The following is a 25,744-nucleotide window of genomic DNA, read 5'->3' as shown; positions in this document are numbered from 1 at the left end:
TAAATCTTTCTTCTATTATTTATCTTTCTTTTACTTTATTACTCTTTATTAATCTTTCTTCTACTACCTTGTAAATCTTTTACTGTTTCATGGTGCTATAATTATTCTTTCTAAAATAATCACACAAGAAATTGCAATATAAATCATTTATATAGATAAAACCCAACAAAACTAAACAAACTATTTCCTTCATCAATGAAAATATTTTATTAACTTGATATACTTAAAATGGATACTTTATAAGGAAAATAAAAACTTGCAAACAATAAATAAAAAATTTTAAAGGTAATATTTGTTTTATTAAAAAGTAATTGCCTACCAGATATTTCTGAAGAGGAGCAAGCTTGTGTCCAAAAAATAAATTAGACAATGATTAAATTATATGAATAACATATTAGCATGAAGTCACCAATACGCTTTTTTTCAGAATACCATATACAGAAATAAAATGTTAATGTAGAAATACAATTATTTGATTATCTGTATTCAAATAAGTTATCTTAAAATTAAAGAGTAAAGAAATAAAAATCAGTAACTACTGTTTAGTGCCAAAATCAATAACCTTCTTATTTTCCTTAAAACAACTAACAAAAACTTTAAGTTCTCACAACAATAGTCCTCATAACAACAATATTAAAAAGCAAGTATTGACATACATATCCTGTAACTATTGCAATACCATCTCTGGAGTTCTGTTATTCAGTCAAAATATACTGTAGGAAAGACATTATGCATTATAACACCTGGTTTCTTCCTTTTGAAAGACTTTAGTATTTTTCAGTCATTCCACTTCCTCAGTACTGGTTTAACAATCCTTTCAACAATATTTACTGAGCACCATTTAGTGGTGTCAGATTCTGAGCTAGACTCTGAATACTACAAAGAATAAACATATTTCCACTGTTAAGGAAATGAGAAGCTTACATGAATCATCATAATGGAATGGGACAAAGATTACAACAAAGGCAATTATAAGGTGCTGTGAGAGCTGGGAGGGGGAAATTCTTGGACAGTAAGGTAAGGCATAATAGATGACACAGCATTTGTGCTGAATCTTGAAAGATAAAGAACTCCTCTGGCAGATAAAGTTGGGGAAAAAGACCTCCTAGGCTGAGGTGATCTTATATAAATGGCATGGAAGAAGAGCATGGTTTATCCAGGAAACAGCAACTGACTTGTAATAATTGCAGCATTGGGTACATGTAAAACATCAGTGGGAGATGAAGTGCACAGGCAAGCAGGTGCCGAATCAGGGAGATATTTTTTGGCATAGTGATGTGCTTTTCAATGCATGGGTAAAAACAGGAGTAAACCGAGTTAGTTCACAGTTGCTAGATTCTATTTCTCCCTGGAAATAGAAGGCAAGATCTTTTGCTAAGGAAGAGGGGAATCAGATAAAATAATGAGGGATGATGAGAATTAGAGGTCTCAGTATGTTAGACCTTGATGGCTATTTTTGTAGGGAATAAGGAACAGGGCTATTGAAAATTTTCTATTAGAGAAAGATGAAATATTAGGAACCACAAACAATAATGTATTTTTAATAGTGTCATTTTTGTAAAAACAGTTTAAAAATTTGTTACTGAGAAGATAATAATTCATGTTCCTTCTACTGTCTTTGTCATTATTTTCATCTCTCTCCTTTACCGTAATAAAAGCATTATTCTATTTAATAATTATTTAGTGTATGCCAGAAAGAACAAAACAGGATGGAAACTAAGGTAAGTTACCTATGCAAATACCAAGTTCTATCATTAAATAACAGAAGAGAACAATTTCTTCCAAAATCTTGCCAAAATCTCTGGAAAGTGTAAATCTAGGGGAATGCATTAGTCTGTCTTCTTCCACCCCTATTCAAACATCTACCTCTTTAGAGCTCTATTTGGTATTTCTAAAAATACTCTCCCCCTCCCCACATACATACACACTAAAAATATTTTCAGTAAACAGAACTATAAAAACTCACACAAAATATTCTAATTGCCACAAAATATCTCATAAAAATTTAGCTTATAATAATCAAAGTAACAGAATTATTCTGTAAAAAAAGGTTTTCCTACCAGATGCATCTGATGATTTGCGTGCTTGATCAAAAAGAATAAACAGAGATTAAATAACATATAAAATAACATACCTACAAGAAATTACCCATCTATACATGTTTGCTACTGTACTGCACATAGAAATAGAATGATATAACAATTGAATATACATACCAAATGTTTTATATAAGGATTACAAGAAATTCTTTGGATATCCTTTTTTTAAAACCAACCAAAACTTTTCTCTGGAGATGTGCTAATACATTATCATCTTCTATCCTTTGAAACTGAAGAATAATTGTGTTCACTTTGCTGAAGGGGCACTTGCCTCATCATATTAAACATACTGATTCAAACTAAATTCACTATAACCTTAAAAATGATAGTGGGTATAAAAAACAACTTTAATACTTCAGTTGTAATTATACAGTTTATTGGATTGGACTATGCCTACTTTTGATTTCTAAGATGATTAATTAGCCTTTCTATAAAGACTAAAGTCACATATATATGATTATTTGCAAGTTTAATAGGCAATGAAAGTTACACTTCCTATTACAATATTTATTTTACTCTTCTTTCCTCTCTGTGTTTTATTACTTGTTAGTTTTTCATCAAGTCTTAGTACAAGGGAACAGCATAATTGACTGACTCACTAAACTGTGAAAAATAAAAATTTTTATTATAGTTTTATATGGAAAAATATTAACTTTTAATGAGACATATATTTAAATAATCATTCTAATAGAAATACATTAACTTATTTGACTCACGTCTACATGGATAGATGGATACACTATGAATTCACACAATGTATTCATTCACAACTAATCATATGTACATGCTTTCTCTCCCAACAGCTCTCCATCTGGGGATGTTGTGGATTTTGTAGGCCATCCATGCCATGTTTGACTAGTGATGTTTCTTATATAATTTTGTAATGAAAACTCAAAGTAAATTTATAGTCATAAAACTAATGACCCAGGCAACCTCTGAAATGCTCCTTGAAGTATATTTTACTTCCTTAATTGTTCAATAAAGCTTTTTCCTGTAGGAGTATTATATCTACTACAATCATATGTCAAGGATTTTCCAGAAAGGCCTGAATTCAAATATTTTGTCTTGTTACCCGACAATATAGAGTTAAGAATGGATTCCTAGATGATAAGGAATGCACAGTATCAACTTTGGCAGTAACAAATGGCTCAATAAATGGTAGCATCAATTTATTGTTCCACCGTATCCTTGATGCCCTATATCCACAACAAAATTTGTTAATGTTGGACTTTCCATTTTTTGCTAATCTAATGAGTATAAAAAATCATATCTTATTGTTAAAGATTAGGTAAATATCCCTTGGTAGAATTCTATACTTTTTCCCTTAAAGGTCTTATTACACTTTTATTAGATTTATACCTAGGTTATTTAGCACTTTGGTTGCTATTGTAAAAGGTAGATTTTTAAAAATTACCTTTTTTGTTTGTTGCTGATGTATAGAACATAGCTGATGTTTATATATTGATTTTGTTTTTTATGTCTGGCAATCTTGCCAGACTCTTATCAATTCTGATATCACATTGGTAGATTTACTGGAGTCTTCTATGTAACCAATCACAAATCATTTGTGAATAATGACAATTTGGCTCTGTCCATGTTTTTCTTGTTTTACTGCTCGGGTTATGACTAACAGTGCAATGATGTACAGAAAAAATGGCAGTGGGCATCCTTTTCCTATTCCCAACTTCAGAGGAAATGTATCTAACTAATTTTCTTTTCCTATACTTGACTTGGAAAACTATCCTAGAATCCATAAACGAATTTAAGAGTGTTTTCTCTTTTTCAATGCACTGGAAAATTTCATACAAGATTGAAATTTTTGTTCTTTGAATGTTTCCTAAAACTTGTATGTAAAACTCTCCAGTCCTAATTTTGTTAAGTTCTGAATAAAGTTTCTGTGATTCAATTTTTAAAATAGGTATAGTTCTAATTAGTCCTTTAAAATATTTTTTCCATAAACTAATCTTTGATTCTCATGTATCTTTATTTTCTATTCTACCCACTGATCTTTTCTCATGCCTTTATTAGTTTCTTTCTTGTTTTGATTAACCATGTGGCTTTTTAAACTTGTTTTCTTATATCATGAATGTCTTTCTTTTTCCTAATTTAAGCACTTAAAATTTAATTCTATATCCACTTTGGCTGCACCCCACAAGTTCTGATACATAGTTACACCTTAAATTTACCAGTTAATTCTTTGGTAAGTTATTTAAAATTTTTAAATCTCCAAATGTATATATTTGTGTGATTTTTTTTAAGTTTTTTATTACTGATTTTATTACAGAATTGATATACTATAGCCTGTATATCAATTATTTGAAACTTGTTGAATACGTTTAGTCATATGATTAATTTTGTAAGTGTTCTACATATTCCTGTGTATTCTTGAATTACTGGGTAAGAATTCTCTATCTATATCTATAAAATTTCTCCTACATAGATCAATTTTGTTTTGTAAATTTTAAGGCTCTGTTAGAATTATATACATTTTTTCCCTCATATTTATTTTTATGTCACTAATTTAATATAGTAGAGATATGTGATAATTTTACTATGTCTACTGACATTATTAGCAGGTTCTAATCCTGTTGTATCTAAATATCATTTGCAGTATGTGTGTAAGTGTGTGTGTGTGTGTCTATTTTTGTTTCTGGATTGTGAACACAAAGTTCAGTGGGGCTTTATCTGCGAGAAACCTGCAGGTCTTGGTCTGAGGATGTGTCCCAGTAAAGGGTTTTGTATTAGCTTCTGCCTGGTACAGAGTATATGTTACAAGCCTGCAACTCTTCTGGTAATGTATTTTATTGGTGGTTCCTAGACCACACAATTAATACAGATTAAAAACTGAAACATGCTTGAGAGGAGGCAGTTGATTAAAAATTCTCAGGAGAGGCATCCTACACATGCACACACATCCCTCCCCTGCTCCCAGGAACCCAAGCCAAGAAACACAAGCTTCCTTATTTTCTCCTTTTGTCAGTGGAGAAGTTTTACTTTCTAATCTAAGCTTTCACTGAGGTTATGATCCTTGCAGGATCCCAGCTTTATAAAGGGTGCTAAGAAATCCTAAACTGCATACATTAAACAACCTGTCTTCCACCTCTGTGAGGCCATTTTAAACGAAAGCCCCACCAAGTCTAAAAATGTCCTCAGGGCAGTTGAAGTATGCTCCCCCTTACAGCTCCGGTTTTCATTTACCACTTCAATTTTTGCACTTTGGGAATTTATTTTAATTCTAATTAAATTAGAATTCACTTAAAGAGTAAATTCAGGTATTCATTTAAAAGGGCACTTGTTATAGTTTATTCAGCATTTCAAGGTGCTGTTGATCTTCAATAATTTCTGCCTGAAAAGATTTTTAAGTTATCTAGTCTCCAATTTTGGATTTTTTTCTTTATAGGACAAGCTTCATGTTAAGATTGTAAGATAAAAAGACACCAGAATGTTTATGGATTTCATTTTTTTTATGCTGGAAATTCCAAATACTCACCAGGATATATTTAGGTACTGGCATCTTTGTTAATCTTGTCAAAGCAAAATGAGGTCTTTCAATTTACAGATTGAGGTTTTTCTTCAACTAACAAGTTTTCCTGAATCATATTTTTTATTATTGCTTCTGTTCTATAAATCATATCTGTTCTGTTCTGTTGGAATGCTATCCATTCAATTTGTAAAATGTCTTTTTATTTTCTTTTTAAATTTTTTGTCCTGCTTTTATTTAACATACTTTTCATCTTATAATTTTTATCTTGTCCATTTCCTCTACATTCTATTAGGGTCTATCTGGATAGATCTTCACATTATTAATTTACTTTTCTGCAGTGATTATTCTGCTTTTTACTGCCTCTAATGCAGCTTTATATTCTGAAAATGCCAGGTTTATTTTCTTATAACTTCTCCCTATCACATCATTATGCTTCTTTTCCATTCCTGCCTCTCAGCCAGTAATCTTTTCATTCTAGGTTCTTGTTTTATCTTTGTTTCATGTCTTAGTTCACTAACTCCATACTCACTTAAAATTTTAAGAATTAACACAGATGGAATCTATAACTTTTTGTGTTATACTCTCCTGCACAAATATTTTCTAAATATAAGTTCATTCTCTACCTCTTGAAGACTGTGACTTTATCGTTTTATGGTGTATAACCTCTTTTATAGGTTCTGCATTGTTGCTTTTCTTGTTTATTCATTCATGAACAATTACAAGCTTTTCAAAACTTTACAAATGCCCCAAATAAGGTAAGTGTTTTTTCTTTGGCCCTTCTCACTTCCTATTTAGGTGCTGTTAGACTAAACTCTTCACGTCATTTAGTATACACATATTTACATTATCAGTTAAGTAATCCAGTGACCTTCATAAATGGGAATGTGGCCAGGACTATAGGATTCCTTGCTGGTAGTGATGCCTTCTACGTTAGGAAAGAGCCTTCTATATTTAAAGAGAGTCCACTTTTCAACTTGAAATGGCCTAATACATTCTTGGTTGTCCCACTATAGCTGTTTTAGAATGAAAGTAATGAGCAGTATTGGATCTTTCACTTATTTTCCTCATCCCTCCAAGTTAGTGAGGGTGAAACTATTGTTTATTTCTTTTCCATGAAGAAAAGCTACTCAAATTAAAACTGTTAATTAGACTTTGGAGTCTGATCATCAAAATCTTGTACATATTTGGGCAAATAACCATCTTTAATTTCAGAAATGATGTACTGCTTTCCCAATTTTCTTTTTCTTATAGGATTTTCAGTCAGAATCCAGAAAGGGAAATTAATGAAGTGTTGGTATTCAAGTCTGTATGGTGTTGTAATTCATAGCAGATTCATGCCTTCTTTTTCAGAGATTTGCCCTCAACTACAGCTGGGCCAGGGTTCTCACCCAGGATTTTGATATAATGATGCTAGTTATATCAATAAGCACATAAACTAGGAAAGCATGTAAACTTTGAAACTTTCAGATGACTAAGCTCCACTTTGCACATGCATCAGAGAAACCTATTCACTACACAGTGAGGATAATAAAGCAAATAGAAGGAAAAAAGTAAAGACATCATGTGATCTCAGAGAGAAAAACTGAGAAAGGTACTATTATGATTCTAATCAGCTTTCCAAATCAATTCTCCTCTTTGGGACAGCTCAACTCTACTTTTGCCTTTGAGCTCCATGACATACTCTGCATCCCAATACCAGTACCTTCTTCTGCTTAAGCTTATTTGAGTAAGTTGCTACATCCTCTAAACAAAAGGGCCTTACAATAGTTTGATTTCTAGAGAGGTTCCTTTAGTATTTCTTTATAGACCTTGTTTGCTTAACAAGAGCAAAAACTTCACAAAAAGGGTCTAAGAAAAACATTTAGAAAGTGAAGGCTCTTTTCACACTTATGACCAATTTTTTTAAATACTAGAAACATAAAGGTACTGACTGGTACAACTTGGTTTCTTAAGCATTTTATATGACTTCATCCTACAAAGCTGATGAAGGAACAAGTAAATACTATGGTTACTGTATTTTTTGAACCAAAAAAATCAAAACCCACACTGATATTTTTCATTGGCAATGTAAGGAAAGTGTTCAAGTATGTAAAAATGAATTATATTTAGTTTATCATTAATTCTATAAGTATTTATTGGGTTCCTTGCTGTGTTTGGGGTACTGGGGTGACTACTAGAAACATACAATGAATAAGGCACTATCGTTGATTTGAGTTCAACATTTAGAGATTAGAAAGTGACACACAAATTTATAATTTCAATATAATACAATAATTGTTATAGTTTGTAAGTGTGCTTTGGGAGTACAGAGAAATCACCTAATTCTACAGGGTCAGTGTCGGAGATACTAACCGGTTCTCTGAATTTTTATGATAAAAATTTTATGAATTTTTATGATACTATAAATATGGAAAGGTAGCAAGGAATTATATGTAATGTAGTATGGCTAGATCAAAACTTGTGAGAGAGATTTTGCAAATAAAACCAGAAAGGTAAGTCATTGATTGCATATGACCTAATAAGGAGTTTAACTTTTATTTTAAAGGCAATAGGGAATAATTGAAAGTTTTCACGTTAGGTTAAAAAATGGGCATATTTGCATTTTAAAACTTTCAGTGTGGAAAACGGCCTGGAAGATATAAAACTGGAAGCTGGGAGACCAGTGATGCAGTTATTGTAATAGGATTGAGAAGAGATCTAGAAGCCTTCCCAGAGTCAGTAAGACTGGAGAATATTGAGTGATTTCTGATGTAGAATCAATAGAACTTAATGACTGAGTTCATGTCTGAGGGTAAGAAACAAGCTAGAAATGACCAAGGTTTCTGTTTTCACTTCCTGCATGGGCAGTGAGATCATTAACAGATATCAGAGTCAATGAAAATGGAACAGATTTAGGGATGATAAAAGAAAATCCACTTTTGAACTGAATGTTCAGGTAATGATTGAAACGTAGGCATGGATGAGATTTTTTGGAGAGAATGTAGCATCAAAAGAAGGCCAAAGATGGATTCTCAGAGAAAACCAACATTTAATTGGCAAAGGATAAAAGGAATAGCCTTATAACGAGAAAAGTACCACGTACACAAAAATACCACATGTGTAGTTATAGACTTAGATTAAAAGGCCTAGCACTTGCTTATTTTTACAAATAAAACCACACTTCACTTTTAATTTTCCACATTTTGAAATGGCTAGGGCATTTAACCATTTATGACATGATTAAAATCAGTTGAAATTGGGCAATCTCGACAAAGTCAGAATGCCTAGCTGTGATTACTATGATTACTGTGGTATAAAATGGCTAGAAGAGAAGGCCAATATAATCAAATATATCAAATACTATCTATAATGCATAGCTTTTTAAAGAAAAATAAAGCAATAGTGAAGCAACAACATTTTTCTTCAGCTAAATCCAATCCATCCTGTTGTAAAACCACCAGAATACCACAGTGGTTACCTAAAGATTCTAGATTATATGCCAAATTTTCAAAGAGAAAAATATACATTGATACATTGGCCTGATTCAAATAAAAATACGTATGATAACCAGGTATATTCAGTTTGATATCCATAGAAATCCTAAGGAATGCTATGTTGATTTTGTAATATTAGTTCAAATTTAGAAAAGCAGATCAGAAAGATCTATTTCAGTAACAGGAAAACAACAATCCAGTTAATTCTTAATATTTTGCATGTTAAAATGTCCCTTTAATACCTAGTATTATTCTATAAACAAATATATAACAATGTTTAAGATATATTGTACTGCAGCAGGATAAAGAATGATTATTGGTTATAATGAGGTGATCTCCAGTTATGAAAGAAAAGGTTCATCAATTTTGAATTCTATCATTATACAGCAAAAATCCACCTTTCAGTTTCTAAATTCCAATTCCAAATCTTTTAAATGCAAATTATAAGACTGTTATGTTATCAGAGAAACCATATTCTACTTCTCCTAAAAATATCTGAATCAAATGTTAACTTCCAAGCATCTTATTCTTTAGTTAAGCAAAAGATGCTAATGAATTATGCTCTAAGCAAATATTTTTCACTCTAACAACAGGATATCTATTTTTAGCTGCAGGTTTGGCTTGAAGTGACAGCTTTTACCCTGTGATAAACTGCAGTACATACTGTAGTATATTTTCTCAAAAAAACAGTTTTGGAAATATTTAGAAAAAATAAATCACATTACAATAAAAAAGAGACTAGTTGTTACAAGTCTACTTATTCTAAAAAACTATTTCCCCAAAAAACTGTTTATTAAACATTTTAACAAAACCTACAAAACCAAATACTCTAATTATTTCATCATTAAATCCTTATTTCTCAATAAATTTTAGGTAAAAACAACCAAGACATCAACAAAATTTTGGCAGCATCTTATTTTCAAGATTACTGTTTTAAAAATCTAATAAAAACAATCTAACAAAAATTAGCATTAGGATGACAAAGCTAATCAAAGGAGAGTTAAACTAATTATCTTCAGGATCAGATACTAAAAGAAAATCCTCTCTTATGGTTAGTCTATTTACTAATTTATAACACAATTAATAACAGTGCCCAACAAATACAATAAATCGAACCATAAAGAAAATCAGAAACTGGTTATTGGTATTGATTATTAATAGTGACATTGTTTATAGTTCTTACTGGTTTTTGAAGGCAATTTAATAAAATGCCTAAGTACAAAAGCATCACCGCAAAATGTAATTCACAGTAGCTCTGGCTTCATAGCTGTCCCTTCAAAAATATTTTTTCCTCTTATAAATATATTTTTTAAAATAAACAGCTGCAGAGTCTCAGAGAGCATACTTACCACTCATGATGAAAAGCAACCTTTCCAAAACATATTGCTCAAAACAACAATCCAACAGCAAAGGGAGTTATGCTAATCTCTAGAGGGAGAAGAACCGATGGTGTAAACACACACACTGGAGCACGCAGCACACAGAAAACGAAAAGAGCTTTCTTTTGTTTTAAAAAGAGAAGCCCCTAGAAACAAAGCATAACTGCCTAGCATGAGATATCACTAGTAAACATCAGATTAATGCCAAAGATGTCTATAACTAGATTGAATTTCTTTCAAGCTAGTTATCCCAGCCTCCTTCATATACCACTAGAACAACTCAAAATGGCAGGGAGAAAATGTTCGAACCAGGATGTATAAGATGTTCTCAATTATATCAGCATGAGTTGTTACCACGGCAACATTAGACCAGAATTATCAGTTCACTTGTATCCAAGGCGTAGCTTTTCTAAAGCTTTAATCAACCAGACAAATAAAATACCTTTTTATTTTAGAGCCACATGATTTTAAATTACCATATTCCTTAAATTTAAGCACTAATCTACGCTTTTTACATCTTTCAAAGATATGAAAAAATGACTGTTTTCTTCAAATACTCACACAATCCCATGTTGAACCTGGCAAGGAGCAAACAGCAGAATGATTGCACCTAAACGTCTTTCAATTACACCAGCTCTTACTGCTAGCTGTGGACCTCGCTGATATTAAAATGCTGTGTGCTGTTGCTAGTGACTATTGGCGATGAATCTTATTGCCCAGATCGCTGATAGCTTTCATTTTTCATGAGCCAGAAAGCTATACTGCAGCACAAATGTTAACCATTTAAACATTCTGTGTTACGGAAGAGACAGGATATAATACTATATACATATATGTATATCTGCATTTTTAAAGGAGAATCATAGAATAACTTATTTGTAAACTTCCATTAAATTCAGCATTACAAACAGTGTCAGATGCCATCCATGTGGTATTCAAAAGAAAATACTACACAAAAAAGTTACTGGCAATTATTGCAGAAATGTAAAATTCCTCATATCAAATAGGACTCAGATAACAGATTGTATAGCAAGGTGGGCTGACTGGGTAGCATGGCGAACAGATTGTTCTGATTACCAGAGATCCAAAATTTGTACCAAAATGGTACAAAGAATCTATAGAATGGTTCCTTGATAAGTAGAACTTCAGCATGTGAACTTGCCATTTTAACAGTTGCCATGTGAAGCAGGACTTGGTGATGTGGAAGTAAGTCAGGAAATCTCCCCAAGAAACAACTATGAAGCTGGACAGAATTATCAAAAACAATGATTTCATGGCTCTGGAAATTGAGCAGTCATAAACAACAAATTGAGAAACATTTATTTGTGAGGAACCACTGAACTCTGCCTAAAAACAGTGGGAGTCAGAGATGTTCTTGCCTGGGGCTGCTCCCACTCCTTTAGAGCTCAGTCAGGACAGTACTTCTACCAGGGTAGGGCTGGTCATGAAAACTAGCAGCTTCACTTCTGGAAGGGGCTGACATGAGAAGGGGCTGATTTGATTTGGAGTGGAGGCCAAAAAACCCATTAGTGATACTGTCAACGAAGAACGCAAACTGAAATAAATTAATAAGGAAAGTGCCCAGCTCTACAAGTCTAAGGCTATGGCCCTGGTAGGGCTAAGCAGCACATTGGTGGTAGAGCAAGAAACATAACAGGGTAAATTAAGATAAGACAGGCAGACAGAGGCTATGTACATTCACCAGGCTACCCAGTCTGCCCACCTTACTGTATACAATCTGACTGGGAGGTAATGACGCGCACAAAGGAGATGAAAGAGGGCCCATTGGAAAGTTAAAGCTGGTACAGACTTCCAAACTGCCTAAATATTGCACGTGCTCCTCAATTCCCACACAGTTCCATAAGCACTGGCTGGGCCCAGTGTTTGAGTGCAACCTCTGATCAATCACTAAATAACAATTAAGCTACAGAGACACAGGAAAATCTCTAGGAAACCAGGTTACAAAATAAAAATTAGAATAAGAAAAAAAACTAAGCAGAGAAATCAGCAGTCACATATCATGAGGGATATAGATTCCATAGATTAAGACAAAGGAAGTTATTAATAAAAAAATAAACAAAACCAACCCTCAGGGAAAAAAATAGTCAAAATTCAGAGCTACTATCACATGTTATTTTAAAAAACACATTTTTGACAAAAACTTGTGTGATCCACAATGAGGAAAAAAAGCAGTCAATAAAAAATGTCCCTGAATGGGCCCAGGTGTAGAATTTAGCAGACAAAGGCTTTAAAGACTTTAAAATAGCTATTATAAATATATGAAAATAATTAAAAGAAAACTATGTTAAATACCTAAAGGAAAACATGACAGTAATGAACAACATATAGAAACTTTCAATACAGAAAGAAAAACTACTTAAAAATAAAAAGTGCAGATTTGAAAAGTATAATTAACTGAAATTTTAAAACTCAGTATAGTAAGCACAACAGTAGATTTAAAAGAGCAAAAGATCAAATCAGTGAACTGGAAGATAGATCAATAGAAATCATCCAGTTGGAAGGACACAGAGAGAAAAAGACAGGAGGAAAGTGGACAGAGCCTGAGAAATTTATGGGATGTCAAGGGAACCAACATACTTCTCATGGGAATTAGAAAAAAAGGAGAGAGACAAAGGGTAATGAGAAAACATTTGAAGGAATAATGGCCGAAAATGTCCCAATTTGATGGAAAACAGTAACTTATGGATCCAAGAAGCTCAGCCAATGCCAACTAGAATAAAACCCAAAAGATCCACACTTAGACACATCATAGTCAAATTGTTGAAAGATAAGGAGAAAAGTCATGAAAGCAGCAAGAGAAAAATGACAAATCATGTCCAGGGGAAAAAGAATATGATTAATGACTTCTCATTAGAAATAAGAAGGGCCAGAAGGCAGACAAATGAAGCGCTAAAAGAAACAAGAAAGCAAACCCGTCCACCAACATTTCTCTATCCAGGAAAATTATCTCCAAAAATAAAGGTAAAATGAAACATTCCCAGACAAAAAACTAAGGATATTTGTTGTAAGCAGAAATACCTAATGAAGTCCTTAAAGCTGAGAGAAAATAACACTAGACAGTAGCTCAAATTGACAGAAACAAATGAAGAGCACCAAAAATGGTAAATATGTAAATAAAAGGCTATATAAATACAAAATTTTTCTGTTATCTCTTAATTTCTTTAAGAGACTTAAAGTTGTATGAGGCAATAATTACAACATTACATTGCTGTGTTTATAAAATATCTAAATATATGTGTAAAAACACAAATTTGGAAAACAAATGAAGCTATATTGGATCAAAGCAGTTCTATTCCACTAGAATTAAGTCAGTACTATCCTGAAGTAGACTATGACAAGATAAAATGTGTATTATAATCCCTACAGCAGATATTAAGAAAATGTTTTCAAATTTTATTTTTAAAAATCAAAACAGAATAATAAAATGTCACACTACATATATATAATAGAAAAGAAGGTGGTAGAAAGGGAAAAGAGGAACAACAAAAACTATGAGACAGAAAACAGTAAAATGGAAGATACAAATCCAACCATATCAATAATTACATTAACTATGAATGGAAGAAACACAAATCAAAAGGTAGAAATCAGATTGGATAAAAATCAAGGTCAAACTATATAACATCTATAAGAGACACATTTTAGATTCATAGATATAAATAGGCTAAAGTAAAAGGAGAAAAACAAGATTCATCATGCAAACAGTAACCACGAGACAGTTGGAATGCCTATATCAATATTAGACAAAATAGACTTTAAGTCAAGAAAAATTGTGAGACAAAAAGGACAGTCATAATGATAAAAGGTCAATACATCTGAAAAATGTGGCAATTAGAAATGAATATGCATTGAACAGAAGAGCCCCCATAGTACTAAAATAAAAATGGACAGAATTGATGGAGAAAAAAATTTAATACTAATAGTTGGGGATTTCCATACTTCTCTCTCAATAACTGATGGAAAAACTAGACAGGAAATTGGAAAAGAGACAACCAACTTAAATAACACCATCAAAAAAATCTAGACATTTATAAAATACAGCATTTAACATCAGCAAAATACACATTCTTTTCAAGCACACATGGATATTCTACACATTAAGCAAATGCTAGAAAATATAGTGTCTCAATTAATTTGAAGGGTTTGCTAAATCTTTCAAAATATATTCTATAATCACAACAGAATTAAGTTAGAAATAAAAACAGAGAGAAATTTTAGAAATCTCCAAATATTTAGATATTAAATCACAAAGACATTCCAAGAGAAATTAGAAAATATTTTGAGGTAAATGAAAATAAACTACAGCATATCTACATTTATTGGATGTAGATAAAGCAGGGTTCAGAAAAAAATTCATAGCTTTAACCATTTAGAGTAAAAAAGAATAAAAGTTCCAAATCAGTAACTTAAGCTTCATATATAGAGAGATTACTATATATTATAGTAGTATCATATTATATACAATATATTCAGCAAAATATATAGAAAAACAGTAGATAAAAATGAATGAAACCAAAAGTCTTATTGACAAAACTTTCACTAGACTGACCAAATATCAAAACAAAATAAATAAAAAGGAAACAGAGAAGTTATTAATTATATAAATCAGTAATGAAACTATGAAATCACCACTGATGCTAGATAAATTAAAAGGATTATAAAGGAATACTACAAACAACTTTATCCCAATCATATAAAACAACAGGTGAAATGGAAAAACTGTTAGGCACAAATTACCAACACTAACTAAAGAAGAAATAGAAAATGTAAATAAACCTGTAACACAAATACTGAATTAGTAACTAAATTTTTTTCCACAAAGAAAAGCTCAAGTTGAGATGGCTTCACTGGTTAATTATATGAAACCTTCAAAGATAATACCAACTCTACACAAACTCTTTCAGAATTCAGAAGTGGCGGGAACACTTCCCAACTCATTCTAAGGGGCCTAATATCAAAGTTAGGCAAAGATCAAAAGAAAACCACAGACCAATATACATTGCAAACATTGATGCAAAAACCTTTGTCAAAATGCTAGCAAACTTAATCTAGCAGCATATGCAGTGGATCATACACAATGATCATGTGGGATTTATTCCATGAAAGGTAAGGTTGGTTCAACATTGAAAATCAATTAATGAACTATATTATATTAATAAAGTATAAAACCAAATAATCATCTCAATATATGCAGAAGAAGCACTCTACAAAATCCAACAGCCATGAGAAAACCTCTCAATAACTAGGACGAGAAAGGAACTTCCTCAAACTGATAAAGGACATGTGGGGCAGGCGAAACTCTATACTTATGTCATATTTAATGATGAAAGATGGAATGCTTTCCCCTTAAGATAGGGCATAAAGGCATTCACCACTTCCATGCATCTTTTTACTGGGAAATTTAGCCAGTGCAATGAGGCAAGAAAATAGATATTAAAGGATAAAGAAGAAATAAAACTGTTTTTATTTGCAGATGAAATTATTCTATATGTAGAAAATTATAAGAAATCTATAAAGAAACTACTAGAACCAAAAACTGAGTTTAGCAACATCATAGGACGATATAAGATCAATATAAAAATCAATAACATTTGTATATACTAGCAACAAACAATCCAAATGTGAAATTAAGACATGGCTCCATTCACATATCAACAGAAATAAAATACTTAGAAATCATTTTTACAAGACTTGAACACTAAAGAAATTAAAGAATATGTAAATAAATGGAGAGACATTTCAAGTTCATGGATTCCAAGATTCAATGTTGTTAAAATAACAATTCTCTACAAGTTAATCCATGGACTAAATATATAATCTCTATGAAAATCTAATAAAGCTTTTCTTTAGAAACTGACAAATTGATCCAAAAATTTACATGAAAATGCAAAGGACCCCAAAATAGACAAAACAATTTTGATAAAAGAAGAACAAAGTTGGAGGACTTACATTACTTGATTTCAAAACTTACCTTAAAGTTACAGTAATCAAGACAGTGTAGTATAGGAATAAGGACAGACATGTAGTTCACTGGGACAGAATTGAGAATTCAGAATGAACCCTTTCATTTATGCTCAATTGATTTTTGAGAAAGATGCCAAGATAATTAAATAGAGAAAGGAAATTCTTTTTAACAAGTAGTGCAGTAAAAATGGATATACATACTGAAAAAAAGAACTTCAATTCATACTTCACACCATATATAAAAATTAACTTAAAAAACAGACTTTTAGAAGGAAGTACAGATTGAAAATCTTCATTACTTTGGGTTAGATACAAATTTCTTTTTTTTTTTTTGTATTTTTTAGTAGAGACGGGGTTTCACCGTGTTCGCCAGGATGGTCTCGATCTCCTGACCTCGTGATCCGCCCGTCTCGGCCTCCCAAAGTGCTGGGATTACAGGCTTGAGCCACCGCGCCCGGCCCAGATACAAATTTCTTAAGGTCTGGTACCAAAGGTACAATCCCAAAAGGAAAAAATGATAAATTTGACCTCACTAAAATTACAAATTTTGCTCTTCAAATACATTATTTTTTAAAATGACAACATAAGATGGACTAGAAGGAAATATTTGAAATTTATATTTATGGAAAAGAACTTAGTTCAGAATATACAAAGAATTCTTGAGACTTCATAATAAGAAGAAAAACAACTCAATTTTGAAAGTGGGAAGATTTGAAAATACATTTCTCCAAGGTACATACACAAATGGGTTATAAAAACTTGAAAATATGCTCAACATCATAAAGTTATTAGGGAAATACAAAGTGAAACAATTGTGAACAATGGATTCACACCCACGTAATGGCCATAAGCAAAATGATTGATGAGCTGGGTACAGTGGCTCATGCCTGTAATCTCAGCACTTGGGAAGCTGAGGCGGGCAGATCACTTGAGGTCAGGAGCTCAAGCCCAGCCTGACCAACATAGTAAAACCCCATCTCTACCAAAAACACACGCCCGTAATGCCAGCTACTCAGGAGACTAAGACAGGAGAATCGCCACTGCACTCCAGCCTGGGTGACAGAGTGAGACTTTGTTTCAGTAAAAAAAAAAAAAAAAAAAAAAGAAAGAAAGAAAGACTGATGATACCAAGTGTTGATGAGCATGTGAAAAAACTGGAACCCTCTTACATTACTGGTGAAAACACAAAATGGTACCACCACTTTGAGAAACAATTTGGCAATTTCTTTAAAACATAAATTTACCATATGACCTAGAAATTCTACTTCTAGATATCTACCCAAGAGCAATAAAAATATGTTCACACAGACTTGTTTTCAAATATTTATAGCAACATTATCCAAATAGCCAAAAACAAACTAATTCTGATGTGCATCAATTGCAGAATGGATAAACAAAATGTATTATATCCATATAACATATTATAAATCAACAATAAATTGGAACCAACTATTAATATATTCTATAACATGGATGAACCTCAAAAATATTATTCTAGTGAAAGAAGCCCAAAGCAAAAGATTACATATTATATAATTCCATTTATATAAAACATCCAGAAATGAAAATCTATAGAGATAGAAAGCAGATCAGTGTTTATCTGAGCTTGAGGTGAGAGTGGGGATTGACTGGATATGGGTAACAAAAGAACTTTGTGGGTGATGTAAATGTTCTAAAACTGATTTGTGCTGATAGTTGTGCAAATCCTTAAATTTATTAATTAATGCAGAATTATACACCTAATGAGGGATTTGTATGGTTATGAAAACATACCTCAATTTAAAAAAAAAAAAAAGCTGTCAAATGCTTCTCTACCAGGGAAAAAACAATTGGCTTGAAACAGATCTTTGCTGTGGGAAGAATCATTTCAGTGGACAATTTAATTATGCAAATGTAAGGCTGGTAGGCATCCATTACCTTGGGGGAATGATTTAACAAAATCTTTTGAGGCTTCCTAAGGGCCTTGCCTTCTCAATACTCTGTGGTAAACAGAGATAATTAAAGGAAAGAAGGTAAATAGATCTGCATTAAAAAACGAAACACGAATTCTGAAAGGGATTAACTCCTAGACTCCATCCTCTCTGAGGTTCAGAATTACAAAAATCTCTTTCATAGATTTTAGTGATAGGTCTGTGGCTCACGAGTAGGAATATACGCTTAAGGAGGCTTTATCAAAGAGGAAAGGATAATCTGGGTTGGTGATTCAGGCTGAAAAGTAGAGACATTGTAGGCTAAATCCAAGTGGCTACAGAGGCCAGACAGGTAAAGCAACAGAAATAGTGAATGCTGGAGCAAATCAGATACAGTCTATCTGATTAAACAGGACAATTACTCAGTGCAATTCATTTTTTCTCATGAGAGAATAAGAGGCCACTGAAATCAGTTTCTCCAATGGTTCAAGCATATGAAAGTCCAGATATTTATATGAGTCTCTTGATTTGAAATTATGGTATATTTTATATAATGATATAAAATTCAACTATTTTTAAAAATATCATGAGAACTAAACAAAACATATCTGCAAATTGCATCTGGCTCACAGACCACTGGTTTGCTATCCCTGGACTAGATTTCAAGAAAGAAAGGCTAATTTTGGTACAGTGTGGAGATGGGCTGAAAGTACCTTCTCACACATCCAATTTGGCAAGGAAGCCAAGATGACTAAGCATATGAGTATAAATTAAGGAAATGAAATTCTTTGACATAACCTTTGAATGAACATAATACTGAAGAATGAATCATCCCGTCATTAAGAACCATTGAGGTCTCGGTAAGGACCAGTGGCATCACATCAACAAGACAAGGTACATAAAATTTGTTGGGGCCACTTTTAAATTATGAAACAACGTAGCAGTGGTAAAATCAACAGCTGCTAAAAATGCTATCACTAGCTTATATGTTCATGCTTGTAATCCCAGCACTTTAGGAGGCCAACATGGGAGACTGCTTGACCCCAGGAGAAAAGAACAGCCCGAACAACACAGCAAGATCTCATCTCTACAAAAAATAAACTTTAAAAAAAATTAGCCTAGCACAGTGGCATGCATCTATATTCCCAGCTAATTGGGAGGCTGAGGTGGGAGAATAGCTTGAGCCCAGGAGAACAAAGCTGCAGTGAGCCATGATCGCACCACTACTCTCCAGCCTGGGCAACACAGCAAGACCCTGTCTCCAAATAATAAAAATAAAAATCCCCATCACTTTCTTCAACTAACTTTTGGACAGCAAATTAGTCTCCTTGGAATGAGTAAACTCCTAGGAGTATAGCAATACTTGAAGCAGCTGAATGAAGACTCTAAGAAAGGACCTCCTTGTGTTGGTGATTAAACTGAATATTTAAAAGATGACAACTTATTTTTCTCTCAACTGAGCCATACTTGTTAAATAACAATAATGAAACACCAGAGCTGAAAGCAACCATGGTTTCAGGACATGAAAGTAATATTCAACCTCTCAGACATATATCATTCTTCCTGTTCAACTTATTACTTCTTTCTGAATGACATTTTATTTTCAAAGTTCTTTGTCTCTCAGATCATCTGCTACTACTCAGTGACCAATTTTTAAAAGTGGAAAAAGTTTTTGTTCAAGATTGCTTAGGCTATTAGGGTCTTTTGTGTTTCTACACAAGTTTTAGGATTGTTTTTCCTATTTTTGTGAAACTTGTCATTGAAACTTTGGAAGAGATGGCAGTTAATCTGTAGATCACTTTGGGTACTAGGAGCATTTTAACAATATTAATTCTTCAGATCCACGAACATTAGATATCTCCATTCACTGTGTTTTCTTCACTTTTTCATAAATGTTTTACAGTTTTTAGTGTACAAATCTTTCACTTCTTTGGTTAAATTTATTCCTACGCATTTTTTGTGATACTGTAAAAAGAACTGCTTTCTTGATTTCTTTTTTCCAAAGTTCATTGTTAGTATGCAGAAACACTATTGATTTATGTATTTTAATTTTGTATCCTGCATCTTTATTGAATTTGTTAGTTTTAGCAGTTTTTTTGGTATAGTCTTCAGGGTCTTTAATATATAAGATAATATCATGTGCACATGTAAAATATTTTACTTCTTCCTTTCCAATTTAGATGCTATTTATTTATTTATTTATTGCTGAAATGCTCTGCATAGGACCTCCAGTATTATATTGAATAGAAGTTATAACAGTGGGCATCTTTTCCCTTGTTCATGATCTTACAGGAAAAGCTTTCATCTTTTCACCACTATTAAGATGTTAGCTGTGGGCTTATCCTATGTAGCCTTTATTATGTAGAAGTACAGAATTTCCTTAACTAAAAAGTTTCCAATCATAAAAGAATGTTAAAGTTTCTCAAATGCTTTCTCTGACTCTACTGAGATGATTATATATAACTTTTACCCTTCATTCTGTTAATAGTGTATCACATATGTTGATTTGCATATGTTGAACCATCCTCGATTGTGGTGTGTCATCCTTTAATGTGTTGTTGAATTTAATTTGCTAGTATTTTGTTGAGAATTTTTGCATTTATGTTCATCAGGAATATTGGCCTATAATTTTCTTTTGCAGTGTCCTTGTCTGGCTTTGGTATCAGAGCAATGCTGCCCTGGTAAATGAGCTTGGAAGTATTCCCCCTTCTTCAGTTATTTTGGGAGAGTTTCAGAAGGACTGACATTAATTCTTTCTTAAATGATAGAAATTCACCAGTGAAGAAATGAAGTACTACTAGGTTTTATTTTGTTGGGGGGTTTTTTGGATTACTGATTCAAAGTCTTCATATTCATTATTGGTTTGTTCATTGCATCAAACTAAAAGCTTTTGTGCAAAAAGAAAACAATCAACAGAGTGAAGAGACAACCTATACAACGAGAGAAAATACTTGCAAACCACACATCTAATAAGGAGTTAATATTCAAAATATGTAAGCAACTTAAACAATTCAATAGCAAGAAAACAAATACCCAATTTAAAAAATGGGCAGGTGCCTTGAATAGGCACTTCTCAAAAGCAGACATAAAAATGGTCAATGGGTATATGAAAAATACTCAACATCACTAATCATGAGGGTAATGAAAATTAAAACCACAATGAGCTATTACCTCACATCTGTTAGAATGGCTATTATAAAAAAGACAAAAGATAATAAGCATTGGTTAAGACGTGGAGAAAAGAGAACCCTTGCACATTGTGGGTGACAATATACATTAGTACAGCCATTATGGAAAATGATATGAATGATCCTCAAAAAATTAAAAATGAACTATCATATATCCAGCAATCTTCTAAGTATGTTATCAAAAGGAAGAAATCAGCATGTCTAAGAGATATCTGTACTCCCATGTTCATTACAGCATTATTCACAAGATATCGCATCCATGTATGGTATTCTACACAATGGAATACACTATCAACCTCAAGAAGGAAATTCTTTCATTTGTGGTAACACGAATGAACCTGGAGGACATTATATTAAGTGAAGTAAGGCAGACACAGAAAGACAAATACTGCGTAATCTCACACATGTGGAATCTAAAAACATCAAAATCACAGAAGTGGAGAATAGAAAGCTGGTTGTCAGGGGCTGAAGGATGGGAAGGTTCAGGGAAGGAAGATTTAGGAGATGTTGGCTAAAGGGCACAAAATTTCAGTTGGACATAATGAATAAGTCCTGGAGATTCATCATATAGCATGGTAACTGCGGTTAATAATAATGCATTAATACAGGCACACCCCTCATTTTATTGCGTGTTGCTTTATTGCACTCAGCAGATATTGCACTTTTTACAAATTGAGGATTGGGGCAACCTTGTGTCAAGCAAATCTATTGGTGCCACTTTTCTTACAGCATGTTCTCACTTCATGTCTCTGTGTCACATTTTAATAATTCTCACAATATTTCCTTTTTCATTATTATTATATCTGTTATGGTAATCTGTGTTCAGATGTTACTATTTTAACTGTTTTAGGGCACCACAAACTGCACCCATATAAAATGGTGAACTTAATTGAAAAGGGTTGTGTGTGCTCTGACTGCTCCACTCACCAGCTGGTCCCCCATTTCTCTCCCTCTCCTTGGGCCCTCCTATTCCCTGAGACAGAGCAATACTGAAATTACGCCAATTAATAACCTTACAATGGCCTCTTGCACATCTCTCACTTCAAATCAAAAGCTAGAAATGATTAAGCTTAGTAAGGATGGTATGTTGAAAGGTGAGACAGGCCAAAGGCTAGGCCTCTTGCACCAAACAGCCAAGCTAAGAATGCAAAAGAAAAAAGTTCTTGAAGGAAACTAAAAGTGCTGCTCCAGTGAACACACTAATGATAAGAAGGCAAAACGGCCTTATTGTTGATTTAGAGAAAGCTGTGTGGTCTGGAAAGATCAAACCAGTAAGTATTTCCTTAAGCCAAAGCCTAATTAAGAACAAGGTCTTGACGCTCTTCAATTCTATAATATAAAGGCTAAGAGTGGTGAGAAAGTTGCAGAAGTCTGAAGCTAGCAGAAGTTGCTTCATGAGGTTTAAAGGAAAGAAGCCCTTTTCTATAACATAAAATACAAGGTGAAGCAGCAAGTGCTAATGGAGATGCTACACCAGGTTATCCAGAAGATCTAGTTAAAATAATTGATAAAGGTGGCTAGACTAAACAACAGATTTTCAATGCAGACTTAACAGTGTTCTATTGGAAGAAGATGCCATCTAGAACTTTCCTATCTAGAGAGAAGGCAATGCCTGGCATCAAAGCTTCAAAGGACAGGCTATCACTCGCTAGGGGCTAATACATCTGGTGACTTCAAATTGAAGCCAATATTCATTTACCATTCAGAAACTCCTAGTGCCCTCAAGAACTATGCTAAATCTACTATATCTGTAGTCTATAAATGGAATGTGAAAGGCTAGATGACAGCATATCTGTTTGCAGCATGGTTTACTATTTTAAGCCCACCATTGGGAACCACTCCGAAAAAGATTCCTTTTACAATATTAGTGCTAACTGACAATGCACCTGATCACCCAAGAGCTCTGATGGAGATGTACAAGGAGATGAAAGTTGTTTTCATGCCTGATAACACAACAACCATTCTGCAGCCATGGATCAAGAAGTAATTGTGACTTTCAGGTCTTACTATTTAAGAAATATATTTTATAAGACTATAGGTGTCACAGATAGTGATTCCTCTGATGGATCTGGGCAAAGTAAATTGAAAACCTGAAAAGGAGTCACCATTCCAGATGCCATTAAGAACATTATGATTTATGGGAGGAGGTGAGAATATCAACATTAACAGGAGTTTGGAAGAAGTTGTTTCCAACTTTCATAGATGAGTTTGAGTGGTTTAAAATTTCAGTGGAGAAAGTCACTGCAGATGTGGTAACAATTATAAGATAACTGGAATTAAAAGTGGAGCCTGGAGATGTGACTGCAATGCTGCAATCTCATGATAAAACTGTAACAGGTGAGGAGTTGCTTCTTGCAGATGAGCAAAGAAAGTAGTTTCTTGAAATGGAATCTATTTCTGGTAAAGATGCTGTGAAGATTATTGAAATGACACCTGAGAATTTAGAATATTATATCAACTTCATTGGTAAAGCAGTAACATAGTTTGAGAGAACTGACCCCAATTTTAAAAGAAGTTCTACTGTGGGTAAAATGCTACCAAAAACATCACATGCTACAGAGAAATCTTTTATGAAAAGAAGAGTCAGTCAAGTGTGTCACTTCGTTGTTGTCTTATTTTAAGAAATTGCCACTGCCACCCCAACCTTCAGCAACCAATACCTTGATCAATCAGCAGTCAAACATCAAGGCAAGACCCTCTGCCAGCAAAAAAATTAGGAATCGCTGAAAGCTGAGATGATCTTTAGCATTTTTTCAGCAATAAAGTAATTTTAAATTAAGATACGTACTTTTAAAAAGATATAATGTTATTGCACACTGAAGAGACTATAAACATAATTTAAATGCACTGGGAAACCAAAAAATGTGTGTGACTTGCTTTACTGTGACTTTACCTGTATTGTGGTGGTCTGGAATTGGACCTGCAGTATCTCTGAGGTATGACTATACATGAAAATTGCTAAGAGATTCAATCTTGAATTTTTTGCCATGAAAAAGTAACTATGTGAGGTGGATATTAATTTGTTTTAGTCGTTTCACGATGTATACTTATACCGAACCATCATGTTGCACATTATAAATATAAGCAATTTTGTCAAGTATACCTTAATAAAGCTGAGGGGGAGGGAGGAAGAAATAAAACTTTCCAATGTCAACTTACAAAGAATGGAGCTAAATTCTGAAATTCATATTTTCCACATTCAGATTTTTGTTATGGACTGGTCTATTCTGGCATTACTATAAAGAAATACCTGAGGCAGAATAATTTATAGAGATTTATTTTGGCTCATCGTTCTGCAGACTGTAGAAGAAGCAGACTGCCAACATCTGCTTCTGATGAGGACCTCAGGAAGCTTTCAATGATGGCAGAAGGCAAAGAGGGAGCAGGCGTGTCACAGGCCAAGAGAGGGAGCAAGACAGAGGGGGAGGTGCCATGTTTGTTTTAAAAAACAACCAGTTATTGCATGAATTAATAAAGCAAGAATCAACTCATTATCCATTGGGAGGACACCAAGCCATTCATGAGGGATCCTCCCGCATGACCCAAACACCTCCCATTAGGCCCCGCCTCCATTACTGGGGATCACATTTCAACATGAGATTTGGAGGGGACAAACACATAATGTTCTTACCATGACCCTGGTAGTTGTAACAGAAGGAAGTATAATGGGCCATTATATTTTTAATTTTTTAAAATATCAATACATTGTTTTTGAGAATAAATTTTACAATGTTAAATGTGTTTTCATTTTTTTATTTTATTTTATTTTATTTTTGAGATGGAGTCTCACTCTGTCACCCAGGCTGGAGTGCAGTGGTGCGATCTTGCCCCACTGCAACCTCTGCTTCCTGGGTTCTAGTGATTCTCCTGCCTCAGTCTCCTAAGTAGCTGGGATTACAGGTGTGCACCACCACCCCTGGCTAATTTTTGCATTTTTAGTAGAGACAGGGTTTCACCATGTTGGCCAAGCTGTTGCTGATCTCCTGACATCAAATGATCTGCCCACCTCAGCCTCCCAAAATGCTGGGATTACAGGCATGAGCCACCACATCCGGCCTTAAATTTGTTTTTAAAAATATCATTAAGGATAGTAGCTATATAATTTTTTCACATATTCTCAAGTGCTATAATCTATGAATTATAATTACTATAGTAATCTATAATTACTATACTAATTAAATAAAAAGGATATGTAGGTTTATCTGGAATTGGATTAATTTAATGCA

The 25,744-nt window shown here is 33.2% G+C and overlaps 1 protein-coding gene across 7 annotated transcripts in view; it reads right to left on the bottom strand.

Moving 5' to 3' along the window:
* Positions 1-25,744, bottom strand: part of PRKACB (protein kinase cAMP-activated catalytic subunit beta) — a 165,620-nt gene that overhangs the window by 57,055 nt on the left and 82,821 nt on the right. The window contains exons 1-3 of one of the 7 annotated variants that reach the window (XM_050805893.1): positions 10,997-12,661; positions 2,061-2,084; positions 320-343 (exon numbers count right to left, since the gene is read on the bottom strand). The exons of 2 other annotated variants lie outside the window; for them this stretch is intronic. In XM_050805893.1, the coding sequence (XP_050661850.1) occupies positions 320-343; positions 2,061-2,084; positions 10,997-11,006 (58 nt within the window). In that variant the 5' untranslated portion in view covers positions 11,007-12,661. 4 more of the 7 variants (XM_050805903.1, XM_050805921.1, XM_050805929.1 and 1 more) reach the window with 4 other exon arrangements.

Source organism: Macaca thibetana, chromosome 1, assembly GCF_024542745.1.
Source record: "Macaca thibetana thibetana isolate TM-01 chromosome 1, ASM2454274v1, whole genome shotgun sequence".
Lineage (NCBI taxonomy): Eukaryota > Metazoa > Chordata > Mammalia > Primates > Cercopithecidae > Macaca > Macaca thibetana.
The sequence above is the reverse complement of the archived record's forward strand: the minus strand, read 5'-3'. Positions and strand labels throughout refer to the sequence as shown.